General features: G+C 34.4%; 2 protein-coding genes and 1 pseudogene across 2 annotated transcripts; all 3 read left to right on the top strand.

Moving 5' to 3' along the window:
- Nucleotides 1-9,163: 9,163 nt before the first annotated feature.
- On the top strand, nt 9,164-10,146 carry LOC109122899 (uncharacterized; annotated as a pseudogene).
- Nucleotides 10,147-10,243: 97 nt separating this feature from the next.
- On the top strand, nt 10,244-10,739 carry LOC100256321 (uncharacterized). The gene has a single exon (XM_019220953.2). It carries the CDS (start codon nt 10,244-10,246, stop codon nt 10,706-10,708), a length of 465 nt encoding a protein of 154 aa, XP_019076498.2. The 3' UTR covers nt 10,709-10,739.
- A 3,167-nt stretch (nt 10,740-13,906) lies between these two features.
- Nucleotides 13,907-16,016, top strand: LOC100254474 (transcription factor bHLH3). Its single transcript, XM_002282548.5, has 2 exons — nt 13,907-14,140; nt 14,218-16,016. Exon 2 carries the CDS (start codon nt 14,234-14,236, stop codon nt 15,707-15,709), a length of 1,476 nt encoding a protein of 491 aa, XP_002282584.2. The 5' UTR covers nt 13,907-14,140; nt 14,218-14,233; the 3' UTR covers nt 15,710-16,016.
- The last annotated feature ends 9,225 nt before the right edge of the window (nt 16,017-25,241 follow it).

The raw sequence follows: 25,241 nt of genomic DNA, 5'->3' as shown, positions 1-25,241 counted from the left end.
CCATCCAAGCCTTCTTCCTGCACTTACACCCCCAGCCCGCCTGCCCCTGGCCACTGCCACAACCATAGATGAACTTCAATTTGCTGGGAGAGGAGGAAGAACGGAAATTATAGTTACTTCGATGTCAACTTTGGAAGAATATATTTTAGATTTGATTAGATGTTGAAGTACAAACATTTTTTATTTCTATATCTAATCAACTCTCTAAGATATATTCTTCGTGAAAATAACTTACGAGATATTTTGGGTTTCAATTCTTAATTCCGTATTTCTTCTTTTCAACAAATCTGCTTTGTTGTAACTTCAGATTGTAAATCAGTTATGCTACTTACACAATTTGGAATATAATGAAATTCATGGTTTGTTTGTGTTCCTTAATTGCCTGTGAACAAATAATAAAACAAGTTGTTCAATCTTATGTATTTTCTCTTTGGTAAATTAAAACTGCACTTCCCTTTTCTAGTTCCACATAGTAGCATCCAAGGATAAAAATATTGGGATATATCGGTAGTATATCACTGATATATCATGTATCAAAGAAAATGTATACGATATATGGGTAAGATATATTGACCAACAAAAATATTGGATTTTATTAGGAAATATCGTCGATATATTAATTTCCAATAAATTTGCAACATAATAAAAATATTCGGCCCTGGATGGAAAAAATTGTTGAAATTTGGATGATTTATCAACGATATATCAACAAAAACTCGATGAAATATCGGTGATGTCTAATGCCCAAACTTTTAATTTTTTTTTTTTTAACGGGCTAATGTTGAATCAACTCAACCAAACTATACATGATGACTTTAAAATTTTCTCTCATAGGTCAAAAGATAGATGGAATCCAATGACTTCATAGATGTAATTTTTAACTTTAATACAATGAGCTAAAGGCAGAATTGGACCCAACATGCCCATTTATTGTGGCTTATGTTTTAAAACAGATGACTTCTATCATTAAGCCAAACTTATTTTATGATATATTATGATGTATGATATATATATATATATATATATATATATATATATATATATATATATATATATATATATATATATATATATGATTATTATTTTATGATATATTTATGATATATATATATGCTTAAAATTCTTTATCTATATGATTATTGTATGTATATTTTTATATATTATAATATATTTTATAAATTAATTAAAATAAAATTATTATAAATAAGTTAATTTTAATTATTTTATAATCTAAAATATCTACTGATATTTCTGTAAAATTCAAATTTCGATATATTCGTGATTATTGATTCCTTGGTAGCATATGATATCAGAATGATAAATTAAAGAAAAAGAACCATAAGAGCGCTTCTTGTTACTTTCGGTGTTCTTACCCATATTTGATTTGGCCGTTTCTGAATATTCTTTACATTGTTGATTGGAGTGGACGGAAAGTGCCACAAATTGTTGTGTTGAGGTTGGTTCTTGTCATTTATTATGCTCTCATCTGCATTTTTGTTTTTCTTTATTCTCTTGCTAATTCCAAGACGCCATTAGTACTGTTATGGGCATTACGATCACTTGTTTGCTTGCTGAATTTCATCGTTTGTGAATTTGTTTTTTTTTTAAGTTTTATTCTTGGATGCTTTGATTTTTCCCCCTTTTAAGCAGTTGGATTCATTCTTGAGTCTAGTGTTTGGTGATCAAATATCTTTTTTCCATGCTTGGCTCACCTGTTCGAAGCCCGTTGATTCGAAACATAAAACATGGTTTTTTCTGGTTCTTTCTATTTCTATTTTTCTTTTATGCTCTGTTTTTGGATACCTTTCTTTCTTTTTTATACTTGTCTATGAAGTTTTTTTTTTTCTTTCTAAAAACAGTTGGAGCGTGGAATTCAAATTTGGAAGGACAAAATGGAAAGAAAACACAAAATTATGCTAGAGTAAATATAAATCGGTTGGGTCTGATGAAGGCACTAGGTCACCTACAGTCGTTCTTTGCGATGAATGACATAGGATGAGGAAAAATGGTGAGAGGCCAAAAGAAGTGTCAAAAACTACTGGTTCATCACCAAGGATTACACCGAAGTCAGAAAAATCATATGAGATTTCTTCAGCTCCATAAATGCTTTAATTGAAAGTTGTGCCAAGATATATGAAGTTAGTGCATCTGCAACACCTGATGATGCTCCCCGAGTTTTATGCATTGGAACTGCCGACACAAAGCTAGAGGAGATCCGATTCTTGGCCGAGTCTATTTGATCCAATTTGAACAATATCTCCAACACTTATTCTACTACCAAGTTAAAAGTGACAATTGTTAATGTATTCTACCCACCAAAACGAGATTGACAGTGTGGGGAATTTTATATTTGTACCCAAAAAATATATATTCTCTTGCTATTTTGGGTCTATGGAACAAATATCTTGTCCACTGCCAAATGACAGAGGCAAATGAATCCCAAAAGGTCTAGGGTCTCTTATTTATAAGGGGTCATAATCCTAGGGATCCCAAAAGATAGGTTGTTAGGAAACACACCTCGAAATGACACACCGCCTGACAAAATGCCTCGGTGGAAGTAACCCCCCTTTAAACAACTGACACGTGTCTCACTCACACTAGGGAACTCCAAGGGACATTTTCAGTTCATACACCTCTGCCTGAACATAGGTGCACACGATGTAGGGGGCATTGTGGGGACCTTCTCCCACATGTCTACCCACGTGTACCTCCACACGTCTATTCACATGGCATCATCCTAGCTGGACCACGTGTCACCCTTTTCATCATAGTTCGGACAACCTTCTAGGCACTCGAAAATATCCTATTCTGACCATTTGTGCCACTAAGCATACCACACTTCCCTAACAACCCTAAATCATATTGGGTGTGTAAGGATTTGGTTGTCTAACATTGGAATGATTGATGAGACTCTTCCCATTTGATTACTACTCAAAAAGGGCTATTTGATAGCTTGTAATTAACTCTTTTAAACACTTTTGAGTAGTAGTTATTGCCTTTTAACCCAATTAACATATTGAGGACCTTTGCAATCACTTCTAATCATTTTGTGTAAGTTTTGGTGTTTTTGTTAGTAATTTGATCACCAAAGCAATCCAAGGTGGAGGAGAGTTATTTGGAATCCATGGTAAAGCAATGGAAAGCTCAGGAACATGAAGAATCAGAGCTTTGAAGCCTTAAAGTCCTTTGCCATAACCAATCCGGAATGCAAGGAGGAGAAGTAAAGAGAGAATCTACCTTGAAGCATTCTTGATGACAGTCATTTCAGCTACTTTTGGAGTACTTTCTGAAGTCCAATTTATGCATGCTTTATGTCGTTTCGAAGATCGGGAAGTCAAAAATCCAATGCTTCAAACGGTTTGCAAATCAGAGTTGAAATGAAGAAGTTAGAGCCAATAGAAGCAGATCACTCCAAGTTGAAGGCCAATTTCGCAGGGCTGCGAAATCAGCCTTCGTCTGCGAACTTTCGCAGCCATTTTGTGCGCCTGCGAAATTCTCCTGAGTGCTTCCAGATATTTGCGACCAACGTTTTTTGATATTTTGCTTCAGATATTTGTTGTCTAAATCCCAATTCTCTCCTTGTAATCCACCAATTAGATGATTCCTTAGTTGTTAAGCAAGAATACAGGGGTAAACAACCTGTTATATATTGTTTTGTAATTTTCATTTTTCGGACTGTCGGGGAACTTTCTCCAGGGGACCAACTTATGTAAATTTTACACTTAGTGAAATACAGAGTATCTTTTGCTTTCTTTTTCTCTCTACTATTTTCTATTTTCTTAGTAGCCAAACATCCTTGGAGGATGAAATCCCCAAGGATGAGAGGCTAAAACCTTTTAGTTTCTTGAAGTAATGGATGCCATGTGAAGCTCCCGTGTCAGGATGGAGATTTCCAAGCCATGAATGTAAGTAGCTGAGCATCATAAATGTTTTCATTCAAAGTAAAGCTTTTAATCCCTCTGACTTGCTTTGAATGGCCAATACTTGATAACTTTTTGGTCTCAGTGGATTCTTATTGTTAGATCCACTGACGTTCATTAGTTATCTCCTACGAGCCATTGTATTGCAAGTCGAGGAGATGACCTATATCATTAAAAGAGCATTTATGAGGTTCAGCTACCCTTTTTGTAAGTTTTGAAGGACTAAAACTCAGTTGTTAAACACATACCGGTTCGGGAAGTAAGCATCACCTTAGTTGCTTCCCCAACTCGAGGTGAAAAGTTCCAAAATCTCCATTTTTACACAGTGAGTTAAGCATGGCTATCCAAAGCTTTGAGAAACTTCTTTTTCCATCTTTTAACCTATTTTCATGTTAGTTTAGTTTACAACATCTTCATCTTTTTATGTTTTCATCTTAACCTAATTTTTATTAAGAAAAGTTCACTCCATCCTCCGAACTTCACCAGTTAAAGTAAAAACCCTTCCCATTGTTCGATCCTAGAGCCACTATGCTATAGTAGCTTTGCTACTTTAGTGTAAGGACCTTAGGTATAAATTTTGTTGATACCCTTACATGCCAAGCTACCAAGAGTCGGGTTATCACCATTCTCATGTCTACATCAACGGACTGTCACGTCCAGTCCCGTACCTTCAACAAGTTGAAGGGATGACAAGCTGTATCATAACGCGTCGTCTAACACAACCCCCAGCCGTCTTGCAGTTGTGATGATTACCCTGTCACTACTGCATAGTCATCAATCACTACAAGAGCCAGCTCAGCACTATTGTGTCCTCCACTTTTGGGTGCTATAAAAACCCTAATGAAATAGAACAAAGAAAGGGGGCAACACGGTGAGTTCTCTCACCTACTCTCTCTCCCTCTTTCTCTCTCTAAGGGTTTATATTCATTCCAAAGTCTGACTTAGGCTTCGGAGAGTGTATTCGGACAACCCGTCCAACATCTTCGTTTAGGTAAGCAAAGAGCCCAGATTCTAGCATCTGAATAGGAACTTTTGCTGCCACTACCAAAGAAAGGAATCCATCCTCAGTTGACATGGTATCAACAGAAACGATTCAAACTAGAGGTAAAGATTTGATTATGATTTCTTTTTCTTTTTCCATTTTTTGTGCTTTGATTGGTTACCGAGAAAAATGGAGGAAGACAAAGAGAAATTTTTATCTTACATTTTATGTAGGTTTGGTTTTCTCAAAAATGAAAAAGCTCTAAAGTTGCGTTATTGTATTAGGTTTAGCTTTGTGGAAACTTTTTTACTTGAACCCAAATTTTGATTTATTTTTTTATTTTCATCAACCAGGAGGAATTGAAAGAGAAGACGAGGGTTGAAAAAACCCTAAAGTAAAATTGGTTTTTTTTTTCCAAAAAATAAGGTGGAGTTTTCTCAAGAAAATATCGGTTTCCCACTCAAAGATCGAAGTTGGCCCTTAGTTCAATAAGAAGATCCTCTATCCTCTTCTCCAAATGCTCCGCAAGTTACTCAAGATAATTTGAAGAAAAAATCCTCAAAATTCAAGTAATCAATCAATTGGATCAAATTACATTTGCATTTCGAGCTCATTTCTCCAATTCACCATAAATCTTGCCTCTAGATCCTTCTTCCTCCAAGAAAAATGAGATTTAGCCACTCATGCTCAGAGATTTGGTCTCACAAGGCATATTTAGCTAGCAAAAAAATGAGAGAAAATGAAGAAAAATAGAGAATTCTATTAAGAGAGAAAATATAGAAAATTCTACAATAAAAAATGTCTCAAAAGTTCTTTAATGAGAAATTCAAGTTTCTATTTATAGGCCAAGGTCAAGTGGACACTTGACATCATTTAAGAGATTTTTTGGAAGCTTCTCCATTCAACAATTTGGAATTAATCAGCAAATAACCATTTTGCATGAAGAAAACCAATTTTGCATGGTTGTGCAAAATCAATGGAGTAATAGCAATTTCATTAGATTCCTAGACCATTTCGCATGATTGTGCGAAATTTTCACATGTTCATGTGAAATCAACTTGTAAATTCTTCTTAGCCTGCAACACAAATTTCTTTTCTAGCCCATTTCTCACAATCATGCGAAATTTTTATATGATCATGTGAAATTGCATCATATGGTTTTTAAGTTTCTCTTTGTTACTTCCTTCATTTTCATATTTTGACTCCACTTTAACTACTTTTAGTTGACTCTAATTCCCAATCCAATTACATTCCATCTTCCTCAAAAGATTATTTGTCATCTTCAATTTCATTTCTTTCTTTTGTCACTCAATGCATCAATATTCACTTCGAAATAACTCTAAAACTTCACAAAAATCAGTAGTATCTCTTGTAAGGGCAACAATGTATTAATTGGGTATGTTAGGCATAATTACTACTCAAAAAGTATGAAATTCATGATAATTATTATTTAAAATGTGTTATTTTTAGTAGTAATCACAAGTTATCCCTCAAATTAGGAGGTAGTGCACTATAACTTTAGATAGATTGCCTATGTCTATGAACCAACTATGAACAACTCATCAACTTACAATGAACCTATGATTTGAATCTTTCATGCAACTCTTAATACACTAAGTCATGTGTAATGCATGTGATATAGACCTAAATGCTCAAATAAACATTAATGTAATTAGGGATAAAATAGTGAAAACTAAATACTTATTTATTACATCATGTCATGTTTTTAAGGGTTATGTCTCAATAGGTGACACAATAAAATAAAATAAAAAACCAAGGAACCACCAAAAGGGTAAACACATTCAGATGAAGTATATTTTGTTTCGTGAGATAGTTCAAAAAGGTAATGCGACTATGGAGCAAATTCTTTTTGCAACACCCATTTTGCTTTTAAGGCGAGCGAGGGATTGTTAGGATATAACCATTCAAAACGGTGATATGATGTAACATTTAATTTCATAATATATTATATCAACTTTCTTTTCTATTCTATTTGCACTAATTGCTATATTTAAGAATTTAGGTCTAATCACTTGTATTGTATGTGACTTGAGTACATTAAGAGCTATATGAAATATTCAAATCTTGGATTTATTACAAGTTGATAAGTCAGTTCATAGACTTGGGAAGTCCAATAGATTGGTTGGAAAACTTGTCTTGATAATTGGAATGAGTTTCTCATAGGGAGTGTTCTAGTGTATATGGTTATATATCAAACAAGATCTATGAAGACTCATAATTAAATGACTATTAGGTTGTCATGATTACTTCAAGCTACTATGTTACCAAGTTTTGAACCTAGATAGAACATTAAGCTAGTATTAAGGTCATTAGTCACTTTAACCTGTAAGAGAAATACATAGTTCTAAAAGGCACGCCTAGGCTCGGGGCGGCGCGACGCCACCGTCCGGCGCCTCACCCTAAGGGAGGCGATGCCCCTTCACGAAGGCGCCGCTTAGGCGCGCAAGGCGCTCGCCTCTAGCAAGGCATGAGGCGGTCGCCCGAGTCGCCTCCGACGATCCGACCAAGTACGCACTCTTTCTCCTTCTCCTTCTCCTTCTTCTTCTTCTTCCTCCTACCGTCGAGATGCAGAGAGGCGGCCCAAGCGGGAGCCCTAAATTTTTTTTTTATTTGCTGGGCCCAAAACGACGCCGTTTTGGCCTGTTCCTCCTATCCAGCCCCTTTTTTTGGTCTTTCTCAACCTGAGACCATTCCCATTCTTTGCCTTAGCCTCTTTCATGTTGGAAAAGTGAAGAAGAAAAAAAAAAAAAAATAGGGGGGAAATAGGAGAAAAATAAAGGAAAAATAGTCACGTACCTTCCGGACCTCGGTATTTTGCTTTTTTCTTTACTTTTCTGCATTTTTTTCCATTCTTATCTCATAACTCTCATTGGAAATATTTTTTTTAAATATAAATATTATATTTTGAGTTTTTGACATGAAAATTTTACAAAATAAAAATAAATAAACAAAAAGCACTCATATGCATATTTGTTGTTAATGTGATAATGTGATATGCATTTTTTTTTCAATTTTTTTTCTTAATTTAATTATAATTATTTTATTGTAGAGTATAAATAATTTGTTTGCAAGATGGATAATGAGAGTGAAACTCAAGTAGACTCTAGTGCAAGTGGAAGAAGAGATCCGGGGTGGAAATATGGTCGTTTGGTTAATGAAAAAGATTTGAATACCATCATATGCATTTTTTGTGATAAAGTAACCAAATGAGGCATATATAGACACAAACAACATCTTGTTGGTGGATATAGAAATGCTAAAAAGTGTAGAAAATGTCCAGAACGTGTTAAAGAATAAATGGAAGAGTATATGAGTTCCAAGAAAAATCAAAAAGAGCAAATGAATATGGGGAGCGAATATGTTAATGAAGATTTGTTTGGTTTGGAAGATGAAGATATTGGTGAGGAGATTAATGGTAGAACGAATGTCACCAAAATTTCTAGTGGAGGTAGTAACCGAGGAGGAAGTGGTGGTAGGACATTTTCTTCAAAAAAACCAAGACAAAAAGGTCCTATGGATCATTTTTTCACTCCTAATGCAGAGATGGTTGTTCAAAATCGAAGGAGTGGAAAGATGAATCAAACTACCATCAATGATGCCTACAAAAAGGAAGCAAGAGAAAGAGCTTGTATGCTTGTCACAAGATGGATGTATGAGGCTGCTATTCCATTTAATGCAGTCACATATCTGAGTTTCCAACCAATGATTGAGGTTATTGGCCAATATGGTGTGGGTATGAAGGGACCAACTTTTCATGAGGTAAGAGTTACTAACCTTAAGAAAGAATTGGCTCTCACAAAAGATTTGATGAAAGATCATATGGTGGAATGGGGGAAAAATGGATGTTCAATTATGTCGGATGGATGGACTGATAGGAAAGAGGGAACTTTGGTGAACTTTTTGGTTAATTGTTCAAAGGGAACCATGTTCATGCAATCCATTGATGCTTCTTTAATGATTAAGATGGGAGAAAAGATGTTTGAGTTACTTGACAAATGGGTAGAGCAAGTTGGTGAGGAGAATGTTATTCAAGTTATAACAGATAATCACTTAAGTTATGTGATGGCAGGTAATAAATACTATTTCTTGAATTTTTATTTACTTTTAAAATTTGAATTATTTATCTTGAGAAATTATGTAAATTTATTATCTACAATGTCATATAGGAAGGTTGTTAGAATTAAAGCACCTACATTTGTATTGGACACCATGTGCTGCACATTGCCTTGACTTCATGTTGGAAGATATTGGAAAGCTACCAAACATCAAGAGGACATTGGAGAGGGCTATATCACTAAATCTGTATATTTATAATTGCTCAGGGCTACTCAACATGATGAGGCGGTTTACTGGACAAAGAGAATTGCTTAGGCCTACTAAGACTCGGTTTGCAACTGCTTTCATCACATTATCGCGATTGCATGAACAAAAAAACAATTTGAGGAAGATGTTTACAAACTCGGATTGGTCAGATAGTAAATGGGCAAAAGAGCAGAAGGGGAAAGCTATAGCCAACATAGTTCTAATGCCTTCATTTTGGAACACTATTGTGTTTTGCTTAAAGGTTTCAGGTCCCCTAGTTCGTGTGCTTCATTTGGTTGATGGTGAAAAAAAAGCTCCTATGGGATACATCTATGAGGCCATGAATAGAGCTAATGATACAATTGTGAGAAGTTTTAATGGAAATGAAGAGAAGTACAAAGAAATCTTCAACATCATTGATAAGAGGTGAGAGATTCAGCTTCATCGGCCTTTGCATGTAGCAGGGTACTTTTTGAACCCGAAATTCTTCTATGATAAGCCAGAAATAGAGCATGATGCCAAGATTATGAGTGATTTGTATAAATGCATCTTAAGGCTAACAAGAGACCTTGCTAAGCAAGAAAAAGTTGTGGCCGAAGTGAGTTTGTTCACAAATGCCCAAGGACTATTCGGGAATGAGTTAGCTGTTAGGACAATAAAGACTAGAGCACCAGGTTAGTTATTTAGTTTTGTTTATTTAAATGATTAGATTGTATTTTTGCTAAAATAGGTGAATTGTTTAACTAAATTGTTAATATCTATACTATAGCTGAATGGTGGGCTGCATATGGAGCTTCAGCTCCAAATTTGCAAAAGTTTGCAATGAAAGTCCTCAACTTAACATGTAGTGCATCAGGTTGTGAACGGAATTGGAGCATCTTTGAAAATGTAAGTGACCAAATCCAAAATAATTACAAGTAATAGTCTAATAGAGTCTTGAATGTAACTTAAAAGTTAAAACTTTAAAATATATTTATGAGCTTATGAATTTTTGCAGATTCATAGCAAGAGGAGAAATATGTTAGATCATCAACGCTTGAATGATTTAGTGTACATTAAGTATAATCGAGCGTTGAAGAGAAGATACAATGAACGTAACACCATTGACCCAATTTCCTTGAAAGATATAGATGATAGCAATGAATGGTTGATAGGGAGAATGGAAGATGAAGATTCTCATGGAGGTGCACAAGATGATTTTGTATTTGATGATGATAATTTGACATGGGGTGATGTTGCTAGAGCTGCTGGAGCTGAGAAGGCCAGGTTTGATACTAGAGCTAGGGCTAGAGCAAGCTCAAGCATAATACCACCAACAAGGGGGATAGCTTCAAGTTCTAGAACTTTGCCTTCTCATTCACTAATAAATGAAGATGAAGATGGAGACATGGTTGATTCAGCAGATGAAGAAGATGGGGAAGGCTACAAATGTGGTGATGGAAATGATGATGATGATGATTTTGTTGATTTAGAGGAGGAGTGATGATTGCTTGTTGTGGACAAATTTGTGATTTAAGTGTTTTTAATGATGTTTTTGAATTGTGGACAAATTTCATGTTTTGGACCTTTAGGTTCGGAAACTTTGGATTTGGATATGTATTAGGCAATTAGCAATATGGATTTGGATTTGTTTTTATGCTTGGAGTTCTTTATTTTTATGTTTTTTGTTTATTAAATTGAAGTTTTGGATGATATTTGATGATTTATGTGTTTAGGACAAATAAATGATTGTTAAATTTGATTATATTATATAAAAATATATATGTAAATTAGGGTGCGCCTCACTTCACTAAAGCCCGCACCTTAGATGCGCCTTGCGCCTCAGGCTCCAGGACTACTTTGCGCCTTGAGCCTTTTAAAACTATGGAGAAATACTAGAGTGATTACACATTCCCTATCGATTAGGTAACTAATGATTTAGGCAAGTGGTAACAAGTATTTTCAATAAAGGTACCATAATATCTCATGAGTTTGATATAGTATGCCCCCCTTGAATAATCCTTAAGACTTATGATCATGAAATCTATGGTCATAACAACCCTTTTAGTGGAATTTGACATGTCATTTATGAACAAAGGGATAGAGATAAGTAACAACGAAGGGATCACCTACATAGGCTAAGAGATAGACTTTTTTTACCATGGGAGTAGGAGCAAGCTTAACTTGATCCATATAAGCTTTGTGGAGGATCTCAATGATGTATTTTTGTTGAGATAAAATAACACCTTAAAAAGTGAAAGTGAGTTCAAGCTTAAGGAAATAGGATGAGGTCCCAAGATCTTTCAAGGCAAATAAGGCTTGAAGCTGCATGATGAAGTGCTACACCTAAGTAGAAGAGCTCTCAGTGATGAGAATATCATCCATATAGATAAAGATGTAGAGAGAGTGGCTACCTTCAAACTTGAGGAAGAGAAAAATATCAACTTTGGAAAAGTGAAATCCAAGTTGATGAAACAAAAGGTGGATGCATTCAAACCAGGCCCTAAGGGCCTGCTGGAGTCTATACAAAGTGTGATGGAGTTTGCATACCCAACTAAGATGAGAAACGTCAATAAACTCAGGAGATTGGACCATATAGATGTCTTTCTTAAGAATGTCATTAAGGAAGGCATTGTTAAAATCAAGTTGTCGCATAAGACATGTGAGAGATGACAAAGCTAGAACCACCCAAATTGTTGTAGGTTTGATGACAAGACTAAAAGTAACATGAAAATCAAAACCCAAAACCTAGTGAAATCCTTTAGCCACCAACCTCGCCTTATACTTATTCATTTAGCCATCTAAATTTTGTTTGACCTTGAGTACCCATTTATAACCTACAACTTGACAATTGGAGGGTGGTGGAACCAAGGACCAAGTGTTATTGGAGCAAAAGACCTAGAACTCCAACTCTATAGTGGCACGCCATTCAATGATGGATAGGCTTCAGAAATTGAATGAGGGGATAGAGGAGATGAAGAGATACATGTGGATAACAATGTTTTTGGTTTGAAAATGTTACACTTGGAGTGGGTGAGCATGGGATGTGTGTTGTGAGAAATTGAAAAAAAAAGATGTAGTGACAACATTTCTTCCCATCAAAACTATGGTGCCTTTATGATCAATTTCTTAATACCATTATAAAAGTTGTACAAAATGAAAATGTGAGGAAAAAGAGATTTTTTGTGAAGGCTCCATATCATTTGTTGTTCATTTTACAACACTATTGTCTTTTATATGCAGTTTTGTTAACTGAAATATATTCTATAATTGACTAAACAGATCCCTAGTTATCCCACGCATTGTGAATCTTTATTGATGTTAGCTTCACATGACTTTGCTATTCCATGTGATCTTCCACTAAGGTTGCTAAAGTCATCTTCTTGACAATAACAAAGTAATTTATTCCCTTTCAAGTTTTTCTTTTACCATCCTTATCTAGATCAATAATTAGGGATGGTGATTTGTTTGTCAATTGGATCACAATGCATATCAAACCAACATGTCTATTTTCATTCAATGTCACCTCTTGTTGAGATGTAGGAGATTTTACTATAATACATTAGTGGTCTGTTTTGTATTGGCAAAGACTCTTTATAATTACTATTAACTATAGTATAAGTATTTGTGAAAGCTATTTATAATTACTATTAACTATAAGTAAACTTATTGCAATTAAGTTAACGACTATATGGGTACGATATCTCTCATGCCTTATGAATGATGGTTGAGATTTCTAAATGGGTGAGATTTCTTACTGTTAATTGATCATACAATCTTATAATTGGGTTTGTTAAAGATGTTTCTTTATAATTGGGTCATTGATAATTGTTTTGGAAGGTTGATACAAATTCGATAAAGCTAAAGAAGCAAAGGGCACCCTTCAATTGATTAAGCCAGTAAATTAAACAAGTTTAGGCAATTGGATTCATTAAGGGACGAATTGGGTTTGTTTTGCCATGCTATCATAGGAATAATATGGATTGAATTAAACTATCCTATCGTTGTAATCGAAACGAAACCATTGAGGAATATAAATCAATCTCCATTCATACCCTAATAAAATTCTAAAAATAAATAATTAACTTGCATATTTAACTTAAGCTTAATTGATGCTCCTTGAGGTATGATTGAAATTAATTTATAAAAATTTTAAAATAAAATTTCAGCTTATTATTTAAAAAAATTAAAACTTAGCAAAAGGTTAAGTAATAATTTAAATGATTTTATAGAAATAATTTAAGACTTAAAAATAGCTTAATACATAAATTAAAAAGATTGCCTTTTTCAGTTTATAGAAAAATTTATTTGATGTTGAATAAATACCAACATTAAAGGTAAGAAAAAAATTAAGATAAAGATTCTATTTATACCAATTTTCTCAATAATTCCAAAAGTTTGAGACCGTGTTCAAACTTGATGTAAATCTACCTAAATACCATCATCACTACCATTAAATATACGTGACCATCGTCTATAAAATTTATTTTTCAAAAATAGTTTAAATAGAAAAACTTTAGTTAGTGTGTTAACTAAAAATATAAATTTTATATAGGGAATATTACATCAAACCACATAGTAAAATTAGTCTCTCATTTTAATTTTATCCCATCAGTAGACTTTATCACTCATACATCAATTTTGTTCCATGAACCGTTCCATCCTTTTATCCTACATCTCAGCGCACCCAATCACACCTCCAATCCACCCACAGCCACACCCACAGCAGCCAGCGGTTCCACCGCAAGTGGTTCTTCGCATAAGCTTCCCATATTCATCACGAGAAACACACAACCAATTAATAAATTCTGATTAATTTAAAAGATAAAAAATAAAAAAATAAAAACGATATAATCCAAGAAAATCCACCACAGGGGTGTTTTTGGGCTCCCGAGCGCTAGCTCTCAGATCTGAAGTTCTAACCCAAGAATCCCAGGTACTTTTTGTTTCAATCTCTTCATTTCTTGTTATAGTTGGTCTATAAATTTTCAAATTTCTAATTTTGTGAGAAAGGAGGAAGAAACCAAATATGGGTGAAAAATTTTGGTTGAATGAAGAGGAAAAGGCTATGGTGGAGTCAGTATTGGGTGCAGAAGGGTGGGAGTTTTTGATCTCGTGCGCTTCTGATAAAACCCATTTGTCAGAATCGGGTGTCGCATCCAGTGATGGTGGTGTCCAGAAGGGGCTTCGTCAGCTTGTTGAAGGGTCTAATTGGAGTTACGCCATATTCTGGCGTGTTTCGAGGGTGAAGGATGTGTTGATTTGGGGTGATGGATATTGTAGAGAGGCAAAAGGGGAGGTTGGTGATGGTGGTTTGGAGGAAGTGGGGAAGAAGAAGGAGGTGCTGAAGAAGCTTCATGAGTATTTTGGGGTTGGGGAGGAGGATAAATACTGGGCTAAATTGGATTTGTTGTCAAACATCGAGATGTTTTATCTTACTTCGATGTTTTATTCGTTTTCGGGTGATTTGCAGTATGGCCCTGCTCTGGTGCTTAAGTCTGGGAGATGGGTTTGGGTTGTTGATGCAGTTGGTTGTTCAGATCAGTATCGGGCAAGGTCGGTTTTGGCAAGATTGGCAGGGTTTCAGACAGTTGTGTTTGTGCCAGTGAAGGATGGGGTGATTGAGGTTGCTTCTTTAATGTTGGTTAAGGAGGATGAGAATGTTGTGAAGATGATTAAGGGTGTATTTGGGGGGATGAATTTTGGGCAGGCGAAGGTGTATCCAAAAATATTTGGGCATGAACTTAGTCTTGGTAGTGGGGCAAAGTCACGGTCAATGAGTATTAATTTTGCCCCCAAGTTGGAAGGGGATTCAGGGTTTGGTGCAGAATCATATGATGTCCAAGGCTTGGGTTCAAATCAGGTTTATGGGAATTCCTCTAATGGGTGTATGAATGAGGATAATGAGGGGAAAATATTCCCTCAGCTCAATCAAATATTTAATGCTCAAGTATTGGTTTCTGGTTTTGAGCAGCCTAAGGATGACTTGTTGCCTAGGGTTGATGAACGAAAACCTAGGAAGAGAGGAAGGAAGCCAGCTAATGGGAGAGAAGAGCCATTGAATCACGTGGAAGCTGAGAGGCAGAGGAGGGAGAAGCTTAACCAAAGGTTCTATGCATTAAGAGCTGTTGTTCCTAATATATCCAAGATGGATAAGGCCTCGTTGCTTGGTGATGCCATTTCATACATTACTGATCTCCAGATGAAGATTCGGATATTGGAAGCTGAGAAGGAGATTGTAAACAATAAGCAAAACCAATCACCTGTGCCACAGATCGACTTTCAGGATAGGCAGGAGGACACAGTTGTAAGAGTTAGCTGTCCCTTGGATGCTCATCCTGTTTCTAGAGTCATAAAGACGCTTAAGGAACACCAAGTTGTAGCTCCAGAGGCTGAAGTTTCCACTATGGAAAATGATAAGGTCCTTCACACGTTCTCCATTCGGACTCAAACTGGTGCTGCCGAGTGCTTGAAGGAGAAGCTGGTAGCTGCCCTTTCAAAATGATTTGTCTGTAGATTTTGCGTTTGTAAGATGAATTCTAATGAATGATATACATCGTCCTGCTGAAATTCGGGATGTCTTGTTATTGACTAACTAATGTGTGTGTCTTCCTTTGTTGTTAATTGTTTCTTATCTGGCTCAGATTGATTGCTTCCTTTCAAAGTGATCTGACTGTAAAGTTGTGTTTGTAAGATGATATCAATGCATGCTATGCATTTCCCTGTAGAAAAACATGGAAACACATCGTTGCTGGCGAATTGGTGTTTGGTATTTGATATTTAATGAGTTCTATATGACTTCAGACTGCTCATTCAAACTTCTTCAGCCAATTTTGTGATATTCAAAAACAGAGTATGTTCTGTGATATCTATGCATTGTTCAACACTATAAAGTTCATGAAGCTGATTAAGGAATGTAGAGGCGGCAAGATTACTAGGGAAAACCTATACCGGTAATTTCTTCTTGACCTGAAGCATCTTGATTAAACTAAGGATAGTTTGCATTTCCTCTTGATTGACCATTCCATTTATTGGCTTCCTACTCAAGTCTACATTTGGATACCTATTTTGATTATTTGGATACCTATTTTGATTATTTGGATACCTATTTTAATTACTCTGGTCTACATTTGGATACCTACATTTGGCTTCCCAGTCGGGTTTTGAGGGTTTAGGGTTTGGTTCTTACACAATAATACACAAGAAATGGAAACTTTGCTTATTTGCTTTCAAGAAATTGAAAATTCACTAGGACTAAATTTTCTGCATCATTGTTGTTTCTTTTTTAATTTATTTTCAATTGCCAAGAAAACCAAAATGAAACAAAAGAAGGGAAAATCATTGCAGCATCAAGAATCATGATATGATTCCCAAGAGATTGAAAAAAAATTTTCACTAAATCTTGTGCAAAAATTGCTATGCTGGTATTGCCTTCATTTTGCCTCAAGTTTAGATTTTCCTTCTCTTTTTTTTTTTTTTTTGTGTCGCCGTGTCTGATTTCTTGTTCTATTAGGAGTGATAACAAGTGATTTATACTTTTGGGAAACCGAGTATCGGTGATAGTGGATATCTTTGGGGTTTATGACTTATGCTTGGTTTATTACAAAACATAAACATGAGAGAGAACAAGAGTATACTTATTGCTTTTTCAAATTCTTAAAGTGAGTTTATGTTTAGCTTCACCCATTTATGATTTTTTTTTTTTATAAGAGACGAGAAACCGAGAGTTTGATTGCTAGAAGAGTGGTAGACCACACAAACTTTTATCTCAAACTCAGATGGTAGCCCCACTTAATGCAGATGATGCAATTTACTAAGGTGTACTCCTACTTCTCTACTCTTCTTAATTCATCTTCTCTGCAGAGTGAATATATTTTCTTTGTTTTTGAATGCTTATGAAACTTACCTTTTTGAACAAGTAACACAATCATTTTTCATGTAATAGTTCATTGAACTATTGAGTAACCTAAGTACTGTTTCAGAAGTCTAGGAATTCTTTTTGTTTGGTAGGTCATGGGATCTTGTTGTCTTTAATGATATTGTGTTGAACCCAAGGGTGGGTTTGTAGTTCTTAAAATTGGTAATAGCTTCATAGTATGGAAATGAGATTTTTTTCATGATGCGACCTGGAACTGGAATCTTGTAATACTGTTTCCGAACTTTGTAGTAATTATATGTTATATATTTTAGAAATATTTTTATAAAGGAGCAAAGAAAAATTACAATCTTTTCTCGACTTTAAATGATATTCATTCTGAAATTCTTTCTTTTCATCATAGTAATTTTTTTATTTTTTTTTTATGAACTTGTTGGTGTTACGAATTTGTTGCAAGTTTCCTCAAAATCTGGCAGTAGGAATTTGCAAACTAGGTGTCATAATCAAATAATACTCATTTAAAAAAATTAAGGTTCCACGAGGGCATAAATTGTTTGACTTCAACAAGATGCCCATAAAATATGTAGATGCCTCGCCTCTTTGAGATGACTTTTCCTGTTCCAAGCCAATTTACTTGGCATACTGCAACAAGTTATGGAAATTGGTCCCGCATCTCACTAATCAATCTTTTCATGAATACTTCCCTTAATAAATACTTTTAAATAATTGAATGCAAAAAATAAGTAATAAATAAAAACTATTTAAATTTTAAATTCTTTCATATATAGAAACATTTTTATAATTTTAAATTCAATATTAACATTTTTATTTTATGGAAGCCTTTATGATTTCTCATAATAAATTTGAATGACCAGAATTACTTTTAAAATGAAGTAAAAGATGGTGTGATTGATTCTTTTATGCCATTGTTGTAAGTATGTTATGCTTATAAAACTATTTTGGCACTTGATTTATAATCCGTGTGGTAGTAATTTTAGAAAGCTCTTTTAATATTTTTAATACTTGAAAATTTTTATCATTTAAGTGTTAGAAAAGTTAAAAATGTTTTCTAAAATCACTCCCAAATGCACTCTTATTATAAGTAATTTTGTTTTGGTATCTTGAATTAGATTGAACTAGATGGCACGAGAGTCACACATAATATTTTGTTGGTTATTATCTCAATTTGTGTTACTATTATGTTAAAAGTACATTTTTATCGTTCCATTTCTTTTGAAAAAGATTCATATCAAATTATTTTATGTTTTATTGTATTTTGTCAGTTAACTAATTCATACCAAAGAAAAAGTACACATAATGTTCTTGTTGTTGAATACATAGTGGTGGATTTCACCAATTGTGGTAAATAGATTACAGACCTACTATCTGTAATTCTTTACAAGGTTTTTAACAAATGAGAAAGTCACATGATGAGATTGTACTTACCTTCACTTCAGTTGCAAGGATAGTTGTATTGGTTTGTAGGAGGTATTACATCTTTTATATGAGATTCCATTATTACTTTGCTAAGAAATGAGAATAGTTAACTCTCACTAAAAAAAAAAGAACCTAGCACTAATTAAACATTTGGACTTTAAAGCCTAGGTTATTTTAATCTAAATAGGATCCAAAGACTGGTTAGCTCTAGACATTATGATTCCAGAGGTTTGTCAATTTATGAATCCTGTATAGATGGTAAAAATGACTAATAAATCTTTTATTACTAAATGACATAGAACCAATGAATGTTTGGAATTAGTGCATACTTATGTGTGTGAAATTTTTGGAGTTCATACATAGAGAGGGTATGGGTACTTTATTATTATTTTTGTGAATATCGAATGGGATTGTTCAAATCCTTTAATATAATGGGGTATAGTGTTGACATCTTAGATCTAAGCAATAGAAGCAATATCAAAATTTAAAAAATTAATCTTTTTGTGTTAAAGTACTTACCTTTAGGTTTGGATGATTTAAAACATTGAATCCAAGTATTAAAAAATTGATAGAAGACAAAAAATTGATGGAAACCCTAACCCTATGGGGTATTTATAGGGTTCCTAACTAGGCTTAAGTGACTTAATATGTTTACTAAATGGGTTATCTGATTTTACCTTAAGTTCATTAAATTTATCCGAGGCATCAAATTTTTTATGTACTAGGTACACATATCTAAACTTAGAGTATACTCAAACAATAATTTTGGTTATTTCGAATGATAGAGTTTAGGAATCTTGATTGCAGAGAAGTTTAATACAAATGTGGTAATATTCCCTAAAAACATTATAACGAAATATGATGTGAAAAAAAAATCGATTTGCTATAGGAACTAAGATGGATACTGCACAATAATTTTGGTTCCTTCGAATGATAGAGTTCTAAAATCTTGAAGGCAGAGAACTTTAATAAAGATGTGGTCATATTCCTTAAAATCATCATAATGAAATTTGGTGTCAAAAGTGATCATTAAAATTCTTGAATATACTTTAGTATTGTCTTGCTCAAATATAGTAGCAAACTAGTTTTTTTTGCACCAAAATTCGTTATGATGAGGTTAAGGAATATATTCACATCTGTTGTAGCTTTATTCCATGTGAAGGTTTTGAAAACCCTATAATTCGTTATGATTTTATTTTGCACAAAATTTTGTTATGATGTTGTACGCACAAATTTTGTAAAATTTTGGTCCTGCAAAAATTAGCAAAATAAAATAGGAAAAATAATGTGAACAAATGATTTATTAAATTTAAGAATATTACGGGTATAATCTCAAAAAATAAAATAAAATTCTTTCCAACAAAGAGTATTTTCCTTCTGATTCTTTTGCTTTGATCACACTTTGGAAGACGACAATGACGTTTTCTTGATTTCAAAGGTCAATCGATGGTCACAAGTGGCTTATTCCCGAATGACCTTGTTGAATGACAAAGAACGAGTGTATTAGTTCTTTTACCGCTTACTAAACTTGTAGGGAGATTTGATGAAACTCTTTCTTTTATTGTGAAGCTCCTTTTCCCGTACGAAGTTACCTTTAAATTTTCTCCTTAGGATTTTCCTTTCTGGAAATTTTCTCTGATTTCTGAATTTTCTCTCCCCTCTTTCTTGATGGAAGACACCTCTATTTATAGGTGAAGATAGGTAATTTGAATTTCAAATTCCCCAATTTTAGTTGCTTAATTCAAGGGATTTAGTTCCTTAATTTTAGCAAATTTTCTTCTCCGGGAGGTTTTACCAACAAGATAATAATAATAATAATAATAATTTTCTTATTATTATTATTATTATCCTTTTTATAGTTGGAAATAAGAGAGACTTATCCATAAGATGATTTTTTTTTTAGAAGACCAAATTAGTGGTAATTTAATCCACTAATTTTTTTATGTCTACAAATGTCCCCACTTCAAAACGCATCACGTACATGCATTGTCATGTGGATGGGGTGAGTCTTGAAGTAATAATTTTTTTTTTTTTTTTTTTTTACACTTTAACTTTTTCCAAGACTAAAAAAAGATTTAATCTTGCGAGCATATGTCCTAACTTTTGCCTAAGTCGCCTTTTCAAGTTTTCAACTTAGCGAACTTTTTATTTTATTTTTTTTTATTTTTTATTTTTTTATGCGTCGTACGCAGTTTATGCTCATGCGGGCCAAGAACATCACTTGTCTTGAGTTTGATCGAAGGATGATAAACTCACGTCCTTGGAACAAAGTTTAATTGAAGGTCAAGATGACTTATTTTCAACCAAACTTGTAAAGACCTTTCTTAAGCATTTTGGAGAACAAAGAAGTCATTTGTCTTGATTTTCTTCAGTCTTAAAAGTGGATGAATGACACTTTTGTATTGTGTTTGGTATTCTTCCACGAGCTTGTTAAAGAATGTGTCAAGCTTGGACTTGATTTTAATCCAAGAGTGGTAACCACATGTTTTTGGAGCAAAATTTAAATGATGGTCAATGATGACTTGATCTTAAGTAAACTTATCAACAATTTCCTCAAGTGTTTTGAAAAACCCAATCTTTGTCTTCTTTAACTTTGAAGGTGGATGAATGACACTTTTGTTTGTGTTTGATATTCTTCCACGAGCTCGTTGAAGAATGTTTGGAGTTTGATTTTGACTTTTGAAGCTTCATTTGGATTTAGCCTCTAAGTTGCATCACCATTTGAGAACGTGTCATGCTAAAAGAAAATAACACTTGTATGTAGAGAAGTTGGAGATTTTAGTTTGGAATCTTCGAATTTGACTTCTTTAATGTAAAGAGTCTATTTCTTAGTTTAAGAAGTTTGCCAATATTTTTTTATTTATTTTTTATTTTTTTACTACAATTTAAGCTCTTGTAGGATAGGAGAAATATGTAGTTTAGGCTCATGCTTTAATGAGCATCACTAGAATGCCGAGGTTTGAAAACAATTGTGGTAAACTTTGATGTTATGCTCTTTTCATTGCTGCTGGTGTAGGTGATGTTTACACAGCATGTTGCACAATCGTGGTCTTTGTCCTTAAATCGTTTTATCCCCTTTATTTTTATGGCATAGAGTGATGGATTCTTAAGTACCTCATCATTTTCCTTGGTTTTGCTTGGCTCTGCACCAAAAGCGTTTTCTTCATCTTTACCTGACTCATCTTCTTCCGAAATCTCATGACAAGAGACCATATGAGTTGATGTCACCATCCCTCTATTGAAGAACTCCAGAGGGAAGTGTTCTCCTAAGGTGATAGGGGTGATGAGCTTTTGTGCCAAGAGGTCATCAACCTGTACAATCGTTTGTTTTCTTTTAGGTTTCTTTTCTTCTTTCTTCTTCGCATATCGATGAATATTTTGCTTACGTTGTTCCTTCCTAGGAAGATTTGGGTAGGGATGAGATTCTTGCTTCTTGTGAGGTCTTTTCCGTGTCACCAATGTCCAACCTTCTTCGTTATACGACATTGATTTATTCTCAAAATGGAAGTGACGAATGGTGTCTTGACATGACACTTGTGTTTGCTTTGGTTTCGTTGACTCACATTAGATAGTATCGGCGCATGCCCCCAGTGTCTTAGGTGGAACATGTAACAAAACAGGATCAAGGGACCCAAATGTGACTGTAGCATGATTTGACTCTACTACTTCATCCAGATCCAGATGAATTCTTCCTTGTTTTGCAAGTTTCATTATAAGATCTTTTAAGATGAAACATTTCTCCACTGGGTGACTGATGATTTGATGGTAATGATAATAATTCGGATCATTAACACGACCCATTTCTTCTGGATGCTTGCACTTAGGTAGCTTAATAACCATTTTCTGGAATAGGTCTTCCAACATGCTAGGCACATCAGAGTCAGGAAAAGGATACTTCTTCTCCTCTAATTCCTTTAAGCTTAACTGACACCTCTCATTTTCCTGGGTTAGTCTAGCCTCTTTTATTTCCTTTTTTTTATCTCGCATTGAGATTTTGATAGGAGTTGCATTACTGTCATGGACTCTTGGATGGGTTTTATTGAATTCTTATCACTTGCTTTCCCATTGTGTCTTTTTCTTTACTAGTCAATGATAAGGTCCTTTTTAGCATCATGGTTGGCTATGCTAAGCTCCATGTCATGTGCTCGGGTAGCTAACTCTTCAAAGGTCCAGGGTCGTATCCCTTGGAGAATGTATAGGAGACCCCAATGCATTCCTTGTATGCACATCTCCACGACTGATACCTCATATAATCTATCTTTGCAGTCGAGGCTTAAGGAACGCCAACGGTTGATATAGTCTACAACCGGTTCATCTTTCCATTGCTTAGTGTCAGTAAGTTCCATCATACTTACAGTTCATCGGGTGTTATAGAAACAGTTGAGGAATTCACGTTCCATTTAGTCCCAACTATCGATACACTCTGGTGCAAGGTCTATGTACCAGTCGAAAGCATTCCCTTGAAGAGAAAGGACGAATTGTTTAACTAATAAGTCACCATCTGTACCTGCATTGTTACAAGTTTCAACGAAATGGACATGTTGTTTTGGATTGCCTTTTCCATCAAATAATTGAAATTTTGGAGGTTGATAACCCATGGGCATATGTAGGTTATCAATCCTCTTAGTGTAAGGTTTTGAGTACATGAACATACTCTGTGAGGATCCATCGTACTGCGCCCTAATGGTGTTAGTTCTCATGTCCTAAAGTTGTTGGACAGATAATGACGCCACTAAGGCAAATTCCGTCGTTTGTCTTTTACCTTACATTGTCCTATATGTATGTGGTGCATCATCGAGAGGAGATGCAACATTCGAAGGGTGGTTGAGTCCGTGACTTGACTCACCCGTACTTTGTACTTGTGCCTCAACCTTGTTTATGAGGGAGGTTATCTGCATATCCTTCTCATCAACCATTTTGGTGAGTTTGGCGATGGCACGGGCCATTTCTACCAATTGCTCCTCTACAGACGTAGTGCCCATTGCCATTACCGGCATGGTCAACGAGAAGGGAAAAGTAACAGAGTTGGAATGATTGGAGTAGTTTTCCTCCTTTGACATTCCAATTAGCGACCCGAAGCATGAGCCGGTGCTAGAGTTAGCATCGGTAATAGAGCAAGGAGATTTATCCCCAAAGTCCTGTAGTGTTGAAGGGAGTTTTCCCCTACTACGAGGACTATGGCCCTTTGCCCCCAAAGAAACCAAGGTGATGAGTGGTTGGTACTCATCGCGTGTTCTTACCTGTTTTAGCAAACAAGCAAACTCACTTGTTTGTTTTGTTGAGATTGAAGATGTTGATTTTGCTTTGCTATGAGTCATGGGGACCGTAGCGGTGTCATGTGTCGATTGTGCAATGACGATCATGTCATTGCCCTTGTTGACATGCACAACTTAAGTTCTTTTGGGTGCCATCGACGTAGTAGAGATCAAATTTCTAACAAAAGATATGAGAGGCAGAGAGGTCCCACCGGGCGTGCTAGAAATTTGTATGCACAAATTTTGTAAAATTTTGGTCCTACAAAAATTAGCAAAATAAAATAGGAAAAATAATACGAACAAATGATTTATTAAATTTAAGAATATCGTAGGTACAATCTCAAAAAATAAAATAAAATTCTTTCCAACAAAGAATATTTTCCCTTTGATTTTTTTACCTTGATCACACTTTGGAAGATGACGATGACGTTTTCTTGATTTCGAAGGTCAATTGATGGCCACAAGTGGCTTATTCCCGAATGACTTTGTTGAATGACAAAGAACGAGTGTATTAGTTCTTTTGCCGCTTATCGAACTTGTAGGGAGATTTGATGAAGCTCTTTCTTTTATTGTGAAGCTCCTTTTCCCGTACGAAGTTACCTTTAAATTTTCTCCTTAGGATTTTCCTTTCTGGAGTTTTTCTTTGATTTCTGAATTTTCTCCCCTCTCTTTCTTAATGAAAGACACCTTTATTTATAGGTGAAGATAGGTAATCTGAATTTCAAATTCCCCAATTTTAGTTGCTTAATTAAAGGGATTTAGTTCCTTAATTTTAGCAAATTTTCTTCTCCGGGGAAGTTTTACCAACAAGATAATAATAATAATAATAATTTTCTTATTATTATTATTATTATTATCCTTTTTATAGTTGGAAATGAGAAAGACTTATCCATAAGATGATTTTTTTTTTAGAAGACCAAATTAGTGGTAATTTAATATACTAATTTTTTTATGTCTACAGATGTGTTTAAGGGATATGACTACATTAGTACAGAATTTTATCGCCATCTAGATTTGGGAAGCCTATTAGTTGTAGGAATCAAAATTATTGATTGGTTATATCAAAATTGATCCATAAAATTCTTTAATATAGTCTTGCTCTGTGGTAGCAAACTAGTTTTTTTCGCACAAAAATTCATTATGATAATTTTCAGGAATATAACCACATTTGTATAAATTTCTTCCCCATCAATATTATTAAACCCTATAATTCGATAAAACCAAAATTATTATTTGAGTATATCAAAAGTGATGGTGAAAATCCTTTAATTTATTATGCTGTTGTTATACTCGGTTTCGATAACAAACTTATTTTTTCGCATGAAATTTTGTTATGATGTTTTTAAGGAATATGACTATATCAATATAGAATTTCTCCGCCATCTAGATTTGTGAAGCCTATCATTCGTAGGAATCAATATTATTATTTGGTTATATCAAAATTCATCATTAAAATTCTTTAATATATT

Source organism: Vitis vinifera, chromosome 7, assembly GCF_030704535.1.
Source record: "Vitis vinifera cultivar Pinot Noir 40024 chromosome 7, ASM3070453v1".
Taxonomy (NCBI): Eukaryota; Viridiplantae; Streptophyta; class Magnoliopsida; order Vitales; family Vitaceae; genus Vitis; species Vitis vinifera.
Note: the sequence above shows the minus strand (reverse complement) of the source record. Positions and strands in the feature narration are given on the sequence as shown.